This window comes from Sapajus apella, unplaced genomic scaffold (assembly GCF_009761245.1).
Source record: "Sapajus apella isolate SASKATOON/1434 unplaced genomic scaffold, GSC_monkey_1.0 scaffold49, whole genome shotgun sequence".
Taxonomy (NCBI): domain Eukaryota; kingdom Metazoa; phylum Chordata; class Mammalia; order Primates; family Cebidae; genus Sapajus; species Sapajus apella.
In genome coordinates this window covers 3,632,213-3,646,154 of record NW_022436989.1, presented here as the reverse complement: position 1 = coordinate 3,646,154, position 13,942 = coordinate 3,632,213, and the positions used below count along the sequence as shown (strand labels likewise).

Genomic DNA, 13,942 nt, shown 5'->3' with positions numbered 1-13,942 from the left:
GCAAGTTGGACCCTGGGGAAGCGATATGAGGCATATATTATGTGTCATTGGTGAGTTCTTCCATGATGGAGACAGAATTATAGAGCTGACTTCCTTTGGAAAAACAAACAGTTTGTGGCTTGATGAGGGTGCATATAAGATGAAGAGCGCTCTGGTCTTTTAAAGGTTGAGGTTGCCTGTTCAGGGGCTCGGTGGTGGTGGGAGGAAAGGGAAGAGACCATTGCTCTTGCTTCTGGAGCAAATTTCTGGAGTAGTCAGAATAGCAACTCAACATTTTAATTTTAAAACTCCTCCGGAGATAACCTTGTGAGACGGACATTTTATTTGTCCGAGGCTGCCGAGGTAGGGAGTTGCAGAGTGCTACTCAAGCGCAGCAGAGCCATAGGAACGTTCATTTGCAAAATGCTCGCCTTCGACCCAGAAGCAGCTGAAGACAATTGTTCATGAATCCATGGGCTCAGCAATTCTGAAACACACAATTCTGTCATTGAATTTTCTGCTGACAGTGGAGTCTGAGGGTTCCACCATGCTAGGTGTCAGCCTAGTATAAATATTAAAAAACAGTACTCATTTGGCTGACGGTGTGTTCTACTTAGCAGCAACCTATAGGTTTTTTTTTTTTTCTTTTTTGCTCCAGGAATAAATCTGTCCAAAACTCATCTGCTGAATTGGGATCTATGAGCTTTTTAATAAGATTTTTGAAAGGGAATGGAAAATTTACAGCTCCATATAGATAGCCTGACGTGAAAGTTAAGGTCAGTGGTGTTTTGTTCAGCCACTCCATCCAAGCCGAACCCACGGGCGGGGATCTGTTTCGTTCTCATTTAACAGTGCTAAGTTCCAAACATTCTCTTAGGTATAGTCTTCTAATCTAGGGCCGGTATGACAAAGTTCTGTTTACCGTGTAGGTACTTAATACATATTATGATGATTTAAGATGTAGTTGGTCCTTGAGATGGTGGCGTGTGCTCTAACCTGGTCCCTCATTCAGGGTTTCTTGTCTCAGGGAAAAGCACCACCTTATCCCAGTGGTGTCAGTCAGAATCTTGGGAGTCATCCTTGAATCCTCTGTGTCTTCCGTCATTACTCATAATGAATGCAAGACCAGGTCCTATCAATTCCGCTTCTTAAATATTTCTTGAAGCCATCCATTTCTCTCTCCATGGCCACCACTCCAATCTAAGCCCTTGTTATGCCTGCTTAGACTACTGAAAAAGCAGCCTCACCCTCAACCAGTGTGCTCTTTCAAAACATGCGTCTGTGAGACCGTCAGCCTTATCTCTGTCGTGGACAAGGAGGCCCTGCAGTCTGGTCCCTGTCTCTCCCTAGCCTCATCTCGAAGCCTTCTCCTTGCTCCTTGTTCTCCAGCGTCCTAGCCTCCAATGGTCAGCACAGAGTCTCGGTGCATGCAGTTTCCTCTTTGTGGGAGTCTTTCCTGCTGTCTTGGTCTCATTACCTTCTACTCATCCTTTCTAAATCAGCTGGAGTGTTGTTTCCTCATGGATGACTTCCCTGGTCTCCTGGTCTAAGAAGTGCTCTCTATTTATTTATTTTGACATGGAGTCTCGCTCTGTCGCCCAGGCGTCAGTACAGTGGTGTGATCTCGGCTCACTGCAACCCCATCTCCCAGGTTCAAGTGATTCTCCTGCCTCAGCCTCCTGTGTAGCTGGGACTACAGGTGTGCGCCACTACGCCCAGCTAATTTTTGTATTTTTAGTAGAGATGGGGGTTTCACCATGTTGGTCAGGCTGGTCTTGAACTCCTGACCTCAAGTGATCCTCCTGTCTTGGCCTCCCAAAGCGCTGGGGTTACAGGTGTGAGCCATCGCGCCCGGCCGAGGGTTCTTTATTGAGTGTTCTTACAGCCCCGTGCTCCTTCCCTTCATGGTGCTTACATCAGTTCACAGTGTCTTCCTGTTGCTGTTTCTTGATTAATGCATGTCTCCCTTATGAGAGTATCAACTGTACAGGTTCAAGATGAATGATGAAGATAAATCGTAATAAAATATATTTGTTGGATGAATAAATGGCTATTTACTTATTGAATGTTTAGCTAGAGGAAGAAGAACCCACTGGATACATTCGATTTGAAAAATTTCTTCCGGTGATGACAGAAATACTACTAGAAAGAAGGTAAGTAAGTAAATGCAATTGTTAAGGCAAAGTAATGCTCAGAATTCATTCAGAACGCTTGGCTCTTTCACTTTGTATATTATGCTCAACCAATGTCTCCTAAGGTGGCCTCCTTCTAACCTTTCTAGATACTTCTGAACTACCAGTTGGTACATGCTTAGAAATATCAACCACACTCGTGTTAACCTTAGCGAAGCATAATTAGGGGGCAAATAAGCTGCAAAGATCATAAGTCAACATTCTTCTGTTTTAAATTATCAATGATAAATAAGAATCCTCATATTTTTCTAGCACAAATATAGCATTAGCTTACCAGAGTTGGTTCATCATAGAAGTCTTGTGCCCACATAAATTGATTTCCAAAAAGCTAATAGATAACCGCAAACATGTCGGTGATTTTGCCCTAAGTATTTCCTGTGGGGTTGAGGTATCTTCCACTTTCACATCCAGAAATACGACACGATTTCAGTGAGGCAAGCGCTACCATCCCAGTGTGTTAGCAGCTTTTACTTTTTTGTTTATATTTTTTGAGATGGAGTTTTGCTCTTGTCACCAAGGCTGGAGTGCCGCCACGCCATCTCAGCTCACTGCAACCTCTGTCTCCCGGGTTCAAGCCATTCTCCCGCCTAAGCCATTCTCCCGCCTCAGCCTCCCAAGTAGCTGGTATTACAGGTGCCCACCACCACGCCCGGCTAATCTTTGTATTTTTAGTAGGGACGGGGTTTCACTGTGTTGGCCAGGCTGGTCTTGAACTGCTGAGCTCAGGTGATCCGCCTGCCTCAGCCTCCCAAAGTGCTGGAATTACAGGTGTGAGCCACCACGCCTGGCCCTAGTTTGTTTTATGTGGTCATTTAATCATTCCAGTGGTCCCCAACTACCAGGCCGTGGACTGGTACCAGTCCCTGGCCTGTTGGGAGCCGTGGACCGCACAGCAGGAGGTAACCAGCAAGAGAGTGAGCACTGCCACCTGAGCTCCGCCTCCTGTCAGAGCAGCGTTGGTGTCAGAGTCTCATCGGAGCACAAACCCTATTGTGAACTGCACGTGGGAGGGATCTAGGTTGTGCTCCTTACGAGAATCTAATGCCTGATGATCTGAGGTGGAACCGTTTCATCCCCAAACCATTCCCCCCACCCCGGTCTGTGGAAAAATTTCCTTCCATGAAACCAGTCACCACTGCCAAAAAGGTTGGAGACTGCTGATTTATTATGCAGAGACTATGGTAAATACTATGGCACTGACTCAACTTATTGCATAATTATAGATACAGACCAATTCCAGAAGATGTCCTTCTTCGAGCTTTTGAGGTATGTAAACTCCAGCTTATATACATATACATGTATGTAAATACCGATATTTATATACACACATGTTTATGCTTATTTATGTGAAAAATTCATCATGTAGAACTTGCGAAATGAAAAAATATAATATCTATCTTTTCTTTTCCCCTAGGTTTTAGATACAGCTAAACGTGGGTTTCTTACTAAGGACGAACTGATCAAGTATATGACTGAGGAAGGTAAGCATGATTTAGTGCTTACAGCAGTGACCTACCTGAGGAATTAATAATTTGTTAACAGTCATGTGAAAGTTATGGGGAGACTTTAGAATCAGTCATTCTGGTGGAAAGTTATCTACTGTTCCTACTGTTTTGGTTTGGGGATTGTTTCTGTTCTGTGGGGGTTAAGAGGAGCAGGGTGAGGGGAGCTGTGTTGTTGTCTCATAGGATTTTGTAAAGTATAATGATTACTTCTGTAATTGCAGTCATTCTGAATGGAATTTTCAGAATAAAAGATATGCCATCTGGAAAACATGCACTATCAATCACTGTAAATGAAGGGCTCTTCCTAGATTGAAGATCTGAATAGGAGTCTATACAAATTTCCTTCTTTTTTTGTTTTTTTGGAGACAGAGTCTCACTCTGTCACCCAGGCTGGCGTGCAGTCTCAGCTCACTGCAACCTCTGCTTCCTGGGTTCAAGTGATTCTCCTCCCTCAGCCTCTCGAGTAGCTGGGATTACAGGTGTGGGCCACCATGCCCAGCTAATTTTTGTATTTTTAGTAGAGATGGCCAGGCTGGTCTCAAACTCCTGATCTCAGGTGATCCACCCATCTTGGCCTCCCACAGTGCTGAAGGAATTTAAAAATTCCTTTTTAAAAAGCTTTTCTGTTGGCGAAGTTATAGATAATACAGCCTCAATTTAATATGAGGTCATTTTTAACACTAAACATTTTCTGTTTTAATGTTAATGGAACCATATATATTTGCTTTGAACATGGCCCTTCATACACATGCATATACACACATAATACCTGCACACTTATATATGCCAACATGTTTCCTTGGGAATTCTCTCTGCTAGGCTGATGTGTACGTTTGTTTTCCCTGAAGGTCGTCTCCTGAAACCATCCTCATACTGGTCACCTTGCCTTCCCCCGTATAGAGCTAGAGCCCTCTGGTTCACAGACTGGGTCCTGAATGACTCAGAGTTGCTAATCACTTGAGACAGAATCAAAAGTGCAAGTAATCTGGAGCAGGGAAAGCTAAGACTGCATCTACGTGCACAACTGGTCTGACCATTCCAGCTTGATCCACCATTGGGGGGAATACAGGGAGTGAGAGTAAGAATGACACCACATCATAGCTGCCACCCAAGAACTCTTACGCCATTGTCAAAATGATCTGAGGGATTAACTTTGATGGGGATGTTATGACTTTCAAAGCATCAGCTTCTTAATCCTAAGGATTAGTTTAACGAAAGTAAATCCTGGGTTACATATTAGGCAACATGAATTTAGTCAAAATGGCCAAAACAGTTCGATGTTCCTACCGTCGTGTGCCTACTATGTGTTTCGTATTCAGTAAGTGTAGGAAGGTATAATGACACTGAAATCGACTCCCTCTTGCAAGGATATTACAATCTTATTGGGGAAATAAAAGTAACATAAAATAGTGACAATGGAAGACGATAGAAAAATAAATATCTGAAGATCAACCAGGGCCAGACCAGCCTGGAAAGCTTGGTCTGGAAGACTTAAAGAGAAAATAGGTTTTTTGAGATGGTAGAGTGTATATGGTTAAGTTGTTGAGGGCAGAGGTAGACTCTTGTGCATTATAATTCTCTCACGTACAGTAGAGGGAGACGTTGTAGGTGTGTAAAACAGTCTGAACACAAATTGAGAGGTAGGAATGAACATGCTATTTCAGAGAGAAAATAAGCCTTGCTGGACCCGAGGGTGATGCTGGCAAACAGCAGGAAATTAACTTCAGTAGATTGACTGGGACTAAATTGTGGAGTCCCTGGGTCAGAAGTTTGGAATTCATCCTGTGGGCAATGGAGAAGTATTACAGGCTTTTGAGCGGATGAATCACATGGTGTGTGAGTGATCATGAGAAGGTTTTTCTGGTGCTGGTCGGTTTGTTAGATGTGTGAGAAAGAGGTTGGACTAGGGAGACCAGTTAGAAGATTATTTCAGCATTCTGAAGGCACCCAAATAAGGGCCTAACCTGGCAATGGCAATGGGAATGGAAAGAAGGGATTGATACAGGAGTGTCTGGGGCAGAATCCATGGGTCATGATGACAGAGCGTAGGAGACAAAGATGAGAGCTGAATCAAAAGTAACATCAAGGCTTTGCCCTTGAGCACAAGAGTTACGGTAATGCTCCTGACTGAAACAACAAAGTCAGAACAGACTGCAGTGTATACAGAGACGGTGCGCTCATGTGGTTTACCCGGAGGAGCTGTGTGATAATTGCCAAGATGGTATGTTTACAGGGAGTTCATGGTACTTAAAGATCAACTGTTGAGTCTTTCAGTGGGCTAAGCATGGGACGGGTATTTTGAAATAAGAATATATATGATTTCAATGATTCATTCAACAAGTATTGTTACAAACCTTCCACATATATGAGCCAGTATGTTTGGAAGTAATATATAAAATGTAAATACTAAACAAATCTAAGTTATGATTTAATGTAACAGACCCATCAGCTAAGTGTAATAGCAGTTGACTAGTTTGGTAAACTAGTAGCTTAAGAATTGTTGCTTTGAGAGTCTCAGAATTCTACAAATTGTTTTTAAGTACATTTATGCCATATAACAATATGGATTAAAGTTACTTACACGGTCTTCATAATATCCGCCAAGCATCAAACACTAGTTTGAGAATATACATTCTTACTGCCCAGAATGTCATATGATAAACAAAATAAATCACATTGAAACAAGTTCCTAGGAGATAGAAGTCCGTAAGTGTCCAGCAATGTGTATTGCATCATCTGGTATTTAGCAGCAGGGAAGATCTCAGAACAATTTTTTTAAAAAACACTTACCTGTTGCTGCTTCTGTGCCAGGTACTGTTCTAAGTACCATTCAAATACTAACACGTTGAATTCTCTTGACAACCCTGTGTGATGGGTAGAATTATTATCATCCTCATTTTAGAGACAGGTAAACTAAGGTATGGCGCAGTTAACTGACTTGCTCAAGATCTTAGAGCTAGTAAGAGGCAGCCAGCATTTGAATCCAGACTTGTGCTTTTAACCATTAGATTATTTTCCTTCCATCTTTAATCACATACTGGGGCTCCAAGTTGATCCTTTGGGAATTTCAGAAGTTTTCATCTAAATAAATAACGTTGTTCATGGTGTCTTTTTGTCTTCCTGCTGCCTTGCCTGAAATGATGTGTTCTAAGGTTGCTTGATCTACAACATCTGCAGGCGAGAAGTCCAAAATCTGCCAGGGTATACACTAGCCTTTGCTGTGAACCTCCCGACTGTCGTGATGTGCTGGCTCTGCAGCTGCAGGGAGAGGAGCTAGTGACTTTGTGGGGATTTGTGGGGCTCCATGGCTATTAAGCTAGCTAGCGGAAAGAGAAAGAAAAAAAATCAGATGATCATAAATGATACATTTTCCTTTTTGTCTCTCCAAGGTGAGCCTTTTTCTCAAGAGGAAATGGAAGAAATGTTGTCTGCTGCAATTGATCCAGAATCAAATTCAATTAACTACAAGGACTATATATCAATGATGGTGATAGATGAAAATTAAATGTTCTAAAGATAATTTCTAAGTAAAAGGACAATTGTAGAAATTGCTTGTCCTTGTTAATTTCACATCTTCTCTCATGATTCCTATATGTGATATTTAATATCTTGTGACATAACTATTTTAAGATACTTTGTTTTTAAAATAGATAACTATTTTAAATAGATAACTTAAAATAGATAACTATTTTAAGATACTTTTGTTTAAAGATGATCATAACACTTTAAAACAAATTTAGTATGTCTAGCTTTACAGAATGATATGTTACTATTTATTTAAAAACAATTCTGTCTGGGCACGGTGGCTCACACCTGTTAATTCCAGCACTTTGGGAGGCTGAGGCGGGCAGATCACAAGGTCAGGAGTTCGAGACCAGCCTGGCCCACATGGTAAACCCCGTCTCTACTTAAAAAATACAAAAATTAGCCAGGCATGATGGCAAGTGCCTGTAGTCCCAGCTACTCAGGAGGCTGAGGCAGAAGAATCACTCGAACCCAGGAGGCAGAGGTTGCAGTGAGCCGAGATCGTGCCACTGCACTCCAGCCTGGGCAACAGAGCAAGACTCAAAAAAAAATAAATAAATAAAATAAAAACATTTTAACATTAGAATGGATCATTGTTTATTTTCTACAATAAAACTCAGGTTACCTTCAAATTAATTAAGCAGACAAAATGAAAGTGATTGTAGTGACCCCAGGTTTGGCATATAAAGATCTAAGAGGGGGCAGAATGACCACCAATTGAAAATGAGTAGCACTACGATGGCTTCTTTTTTAAACAATAACAAACACTTCATCAGTCTGAGTGTGGAAGGAGATTTATCAAAATAAATACTAATAATTGATTTTCTATGAGTGCCAATTACAAATACCATTTGAGATTATAATAACTTAGTGTAAAAATTAAAATTTGCTGATCCAGTGTGACACCATTTATGGAGCAGCTAAAGGAGTTGAGGTCATTGAAACTAGAGGAAAGAAGGCTGAGTGGAAATGAGAATATAAGGTGGTGGCAATTCTCTCTTTGTCTTTAGAAAAGCTGTCACCCGTGCAGCGTACCTGCCATGGAATGTTGTCCTGAATACCGAGTGAGAGTGCTGAGTACTGTCGCGGTGTCGGGAAAGTGCAGCTCCTGAAAGAACAGAAGAAAGTGACCTGTGCACCTCTGAGTAAAGAGGTCACATGGAGAAGTGTAAAATACAGAGCCTCTTACAAGCAAAGGGGAAGATAAGGTAAAGGAAAATGAGCAGTTTTCCATAACTTATATATTCTTTTATAACAACACACACACACAGAGATCTCTATTTAAAGATGGCTTTTTCATTATATGTAAACATTTAACGTTGCTGTGAGCCTTCCTCAGGCATGTAGTCTTGCCCCTAGAAGAGGCAGCTGCTACCCAAGAGATTGTTTATCACTGTTCATTCATTTCTGGAAGCATTGAATGAGTGTCATTAGATAATGTGCTAGGAACCAGAGTCCCTAACTAATCCAGGTCACAGTTTAGTGAGGGAAACCTGCAAGTCAGTTAGCAGCCAATTTCAGATAGGGGCTCCTTCAGAGTACTGTGGAAATGCAGAAGAGAGGCAGCTACTCAGCCGTGCAGTGGGGGAGCTTTCTGGGGGATGAGAGGTGCCAGTGTGTAGAGAAGGCTTACCAGGACGGGAAACACGTGACTTTAACACGAGTGGTTCAGTAAGTGGGCGGCGGGGCGTAGGGCGTTCCAGCAGGTGAGCAGCAAGTACAAAAACCCTGGGGGTGTCATGAAACATGGAACCCCCTGGGAATTGAAAGCAGCTCAGTAGTGTGGAATGTAGGAGATTTGGGGGTCATGATGAGGGTGAAACTGGAGTGGCCAACGGGAGCCGTATTGTTAAGAATATCGGGGTAGGTGTTAAGTTTCAGCGTTAGAATTTGGACTTTATTCTGAAGATCACAGAGAAAGATCATTTGTAAGCGGCATGAAAAATATACTTGATGGGTCACACCTGGAAGTGAGACCAGCTTGTAGGCTATTTGGTTTGTGGGAGGGATAGACTGGGAACAGTCGAGCATGAATCCCAGGTTTCTGGCTCAGACAGACGATGGGTAAAAGTGCCATTCGTTCGGATAAGAAACCTGAGTGGGGCATTGGTAAGCAAAATGATGAGTTTGGGTGCAGACATCCGGGGACACCCAAAGGGTGACATTCGATAATCAGCTGGATATAGAAGGGAGACCTGGCTGAGACCTGGATTTTGGAACTCTCAGCAGTTAAGTAGTAATTAATCCCTTGAGAGGAAAAGAGAAGAGAGGCTAGAACGAGACCATGGGGAATGTCAGCATTTAAAAGAAGGCAGAGGAAGAGGGGCCCGCAAAAGGGACGGGGAAGGGGAAGCTCGGGCAGAGGGGAAGCTGGAAAGAAGCATCGTGGATGCCAAGCTCGGAGAGACTCGCAAGGAGGCGGCCGTGGCCATGTCAGCTGCAGTGGAGAGGAGAGGTCAGTTAAAGAGGGAAAAAGCATCCATGGGGGTCCGCAGTGAAGGTTCACTGAGGACCTCTCCCAGAGCAGAGGCTGGGGAGCAGCAGGGTGTAGAGTTGAGTGGGTTGAGGAAGGAATGGCTGTGAGAAGGCCAGAGGACAAGTTGCTCTGCAGTGAAGAGAAGGAAACAGACAGCAGCTGAGCGAGCGATTTTGGAAGATAGGAGGGTGTGGGCATGTTCACTCACAGTCCAAGAGCTGAGAGCCCCAGGGAGGGAGAAGACACGGAGAAGGCGGGAGGGCCGGCTTCCGGAGCAATGAAGGGACTCAGGAAGGAACAGTGAACCCACGCCTGTGGGCCCCACTTCACGGCCCCTGTTGTCTTCTGAGAGGAAGGTAGTAGGTTCTAGGGCTTGAAGAGAATGGTGGAATTGTGGAGTATCTCTTGTGGAAAATGGGAGAAAGAGTTGAGAAAGAGCCCATGTAAGGATTTTCAAGAAACCCTGGAAGATTTTGTGCTCGAGAGCAAAGAAGAAAAAAGGTAGATCGTCGTAGGGCTTCAGGGTTAAGGTTTTGTCATGTGGGTGAGGTGGAAGGAACCAAAGGCCGAGGGAGCTGAGGAATCTGCGAGAAAGCAGTTCTGGTGGGGTCTGTGGGGCCAGCGTGTCAGGAAAGACCCAGGCAGGCGGAGTGGGCTAACGGAGGGAGGGCTTAGAGGCTCCGGGTTTCTGAAAGGGCAGATGGCAGCTGTGGTAGCAACAGGTGGTTGTTCCTACCATTCCTGAGAGATAACATGTTTCCCTGGAAATTTCGCTTCACTCTGTTCTTAGGGTGTTTATTTTCTTCTCCTGTTTATTTATTTATTTGAGACAAAGTTTCACTCCTATGGCCCAGGCTGGAGTGCAATGGCGCAATCTCGGCTCCCTACAACCTCCACCTCCTGGGTTCAAGTGATTCTCCTGCCTCAGCCTCGGGAGTAGCTGGAATTACAGGGATGTGCTGCCATGCCTGGCTAATTTTGTATTTTTAGTAGAAACAGGGTTTCTCCATGTTGGTCAGGCTGGTCTTGAACTCCTGACCTCATGATCCACCCGCCTCAGCCTCCCAAAGTGCTGGGATTACAGGCGTGAGCCACCATGCCCAGCTTTTTCTCCTATTTATTATATGAATAAGTAGTAAGAGTGGCTCATATTCGTTGACTGTTCTGTGTTGCAGCCACTGTCCTGAGGGCTTCACCTACATGAACTCATTTAATCCTCACATCCACCCCTCGGTATAGTCGCTAGTAAGTTGCCCTCATTTTACAGGGGTGGCAGTCGAGAAGTGACACAACAGTAAGGGGCTAGATCCGCTTTTTCTAGGCTATATTCTGATACCAAAACTCCCACATGTCAGGGGTTGACAAGAATAAAGCTTATTTCTGTTTACATCTTTTGTCAGCTGGGGTCATCTGGGACTCTGCCCTGTGCGTCTTCTTTGTTCTACTCATGGCCTGCATAAGAGGATGACCACATGTGCTGCTTTGCCCGGGGTAGTCCCAGACTACACCCGTCCCAGTGTAATTATTATTTGGTCTTCTTGTTACTTTTAGAAATATTCCAGTTTAGATGATTAATGTGTGGTCATCCCATTCAAAAAATAGTGAGTGAAAGTGATGGCGAGGAATCGTCACTTATAGAGGGCTTTCTGACAGATGATTCTAGCAATGGTAACAGTGGAAGGCATTTCTTCCTTCTCCAGTTTCCCAAGATAATTTTTTTCCCAGGATAAGGTAAAATCCAGGTGGAGAACTGATGTGCCTCCTGCTTGGCCGTGCATGTCAGAATCACCAGCCAGAGATGACAATGAGCCACATGTCCCCAGGACGGGGCGGAGGCGGGGGAGCAAAGGAGTGTGGTGACCCTCAGAGCACCAGCAGACAGGCTGTTTGTGATAGGCAGTGCTTTGTGGCTGGGAAGGAGGGTGGCCGAGATAGGAACTAACCTTTGAGGTGGACACATACCCAGGGGCGTATCATTCGGCAGCGGGGGCCAGCACGGACATGCAGCGGTAAAGCACGTGCTAGCGCCCGATGCGTAAACACAGGCACCGACTTGTTTGGAGCATACAAGACAGCCCTGAGTTAAATCCTGTAAGCCGTTAAAGAACTGCAGTCTGGTGAATGAACCCTAATCTCTTGACAGTCAGGGGATGACACCATATTCTCTCTCCAAAGAGACTCGTGCACGGAAGGCGGTAGGGGAAGGGTGCCTCATAACTGCGTACCTCCCCAGGTCCCACCTTAGAGGAGTCTGTCAAACGTTCTGACTGATGTTAAACTTCACATCTTGTCTCAAGGGAATCTTCTCTGTTTAGTATCATAGTGTTGGCTTTACGGGATGCAATTAACTTTTATCTTTAGCACAAATGCGTCTGTTTCTTTTAAGGCCACCAGAAAGCGTAACAGAGGCTTCCCACAGAAATCTCATTTTATCTCCTGAGTTGCAGAATAAATGTACCTTGTTTGCAAAGGGAACACTTTTCTTTACACCCAAACCACAGCAATGTGTATCTTGCCCCTTCAGCTCACTGACCTTGCCTTCAGCATCCGATTTAAATCACCATGGCATTTCTTGACTGGGAGAGTGCTTGGTCTCTTGTGCAGGACATTTGCTTACCCTCATGCCTCTTGGCTTCTGCAGAGTCTGCCAGCTCCGCCGGGCCCCGTGGAAAGCCACCTCTGTGCTCACACTGCTGGGGAAGGTGCATGACTTCAGGCCTGAGGGTCTGGTGGTCTTGCACTCTGGTCCCGGCTTTATGTGTGACTCACTCTGGATCCTTCATTCACCCCCTGTGCACCTCTGTCTGCAAAACAGCCCAGCTCTAGTCCTTCTCCCACCTGAGAGTCCCCTTTGCAGTCAGCCAGTGTCTAAGTGCCAAATGCCTAAGAGACGCAAAAAAGAGGGTCCACCATAGCAGGCTCGCTGGGCTTATGACTGTGAGCTCAGGGCAGGAGGATTTTCTGTGGGACGGAACGTGTTTAGATCTTTCTCTCCTACCTTCCTGTCTTCCTTCCTTTCCCTTTTCTAAATCCTTCCATATGAGAAAGTTCCCTGCTTATACCGGCAGTTCCTGGAAGATGAGTATCACTACGTTACCGTTCTGGGCCACTTAAATAGACAGAGAGCCTCACGGTCGCATATGCCCGCTGCCGAGCCAGGCGTGTTTCTGAACATGTGGCTGCCAGTCACCTGCTTCAGGAGCCCCTGGAAGGAGGATGTTAGAAATGGGGGGGTGCACCATTCCAGACCCCTAAAACAGAATCTCTGGAGGTAGGGCCCAGGACACTTAATTTTTCACATTCTCGGGAGCCTTATGCATGCTTGTGTGTGAAAACCACTACCTGGGGCTCTGATATCGAATGAAAGTGTGGGATTTGGAGTTAGGCTTTGCCACGTACTGATTACATGATTGGCCCAGACATTTAATATTGCTGAGCTTCCCTGGAGGTCAAGGCTGCCGTGAGCCATGATTGCGCCACTGCACTCAGCCTGGGTGACAGAGAGAGACCTTGGCTCAAAAAAATAAAAAAACATTGCTGAGCTTCTGCGTCTTAATTTGTAAAGTGGATAAAACGGTTTTCAGGGCTGGTGTGAAGATTAAATAAAATAATAAAAGTGAAAATGTTTATAAAGCTGTAAGCGATGACAGAAATTATTATTTACAGAAAGCCAGGTGGGCAGAGAGGGAGCGAGAAAAAGAGAGAGGGTGGGGCAGGGATGGAGACCTGCTGCCTGGGTGTGGACAGAGTGCGGGACGTGGGTACATAACAGAATGAACTGGGGAGAGTGTGCGCCCGCCCAGCCTGCTGTGGGGTGATACCCGGGGTTTGCTGTCATAGCTGTTAACTATAAGGTGTTAAGTTTATTTCTAGAATATGAAAATAGGAGGCTTTAAGAGGTTTCTTTTTTTCTTTGTTCTATTTTTTAAAAAATTTGCTATCAGTCATAGTCCCTTTAGAGCAGCAGGAATTATTTACCTCGTCTAGTGGAGAAAACACTCGTAATCATTTGAAGAAATTGTTATTTTTCTTAAAAAAGAAAATTCAGGTCAAGCACAGTGACTCATGCCTGTAATCCCAGCACCTTGGGCAGCCAAGGTAGGCGGTTCACTGAAGGTCAGGAGTTTGAGACCAGCCTGGGCAACATGGTGAAACCCCGTTTCTACAAAAATTAGCCAGGTGTGGTAGCACATCTGTGATCCCAGCTACTTGGGAAGCTGAGGCAGATGAATCGCTTGAACCTGGGAGGCAGAGGTTGCAGTGAG

The 13,942-nt window shown here is 44.6% G+C and overlaps 1 protein-coding gene across 6 annotated transcripts in view; it reads left to right on the top strand.

Moving 5' to 3' along the window:
- The window catches only part of EFCAB2 (EF-hand calcium binding domain 2), a 139,249-nt gene that overhangs the window by 100,037 nt on the left and 25,270 nt on the right, over positions 1-13,942 (top strand). For 2 of the 6 annotated variants that reach the window (XM_032242197.1, XM_032242199.1), the window contains 4 exons: positions 2,053-2,132; positions 3,395-3,437; positions 3,586-3,652; positions 7,066-7,246. In XM_032242197.1, coding sequence (XP_032098088.1) covers positions 2,053-2,132; positions 3,395-3,437; positions 3,586-3,652; positions 7,066-7,181 — 306 coding nt within the window. In that variant the 3' untranslated portion in view covers positions 7,182-7,246. Of the gene's footprint in view, positions 1-2,052; positions 2,133-3,394; positions 3,438-3,585; positions 3,653-7,065; positions 7,247-8,211; positions 8,410-13,942 lie in introns of those variants that run through there. The other 4 variants (XM_032242196.1, XM_032242198.1, XR_004257899.1 and 1 more) reach the window with 3 other exon arrangements.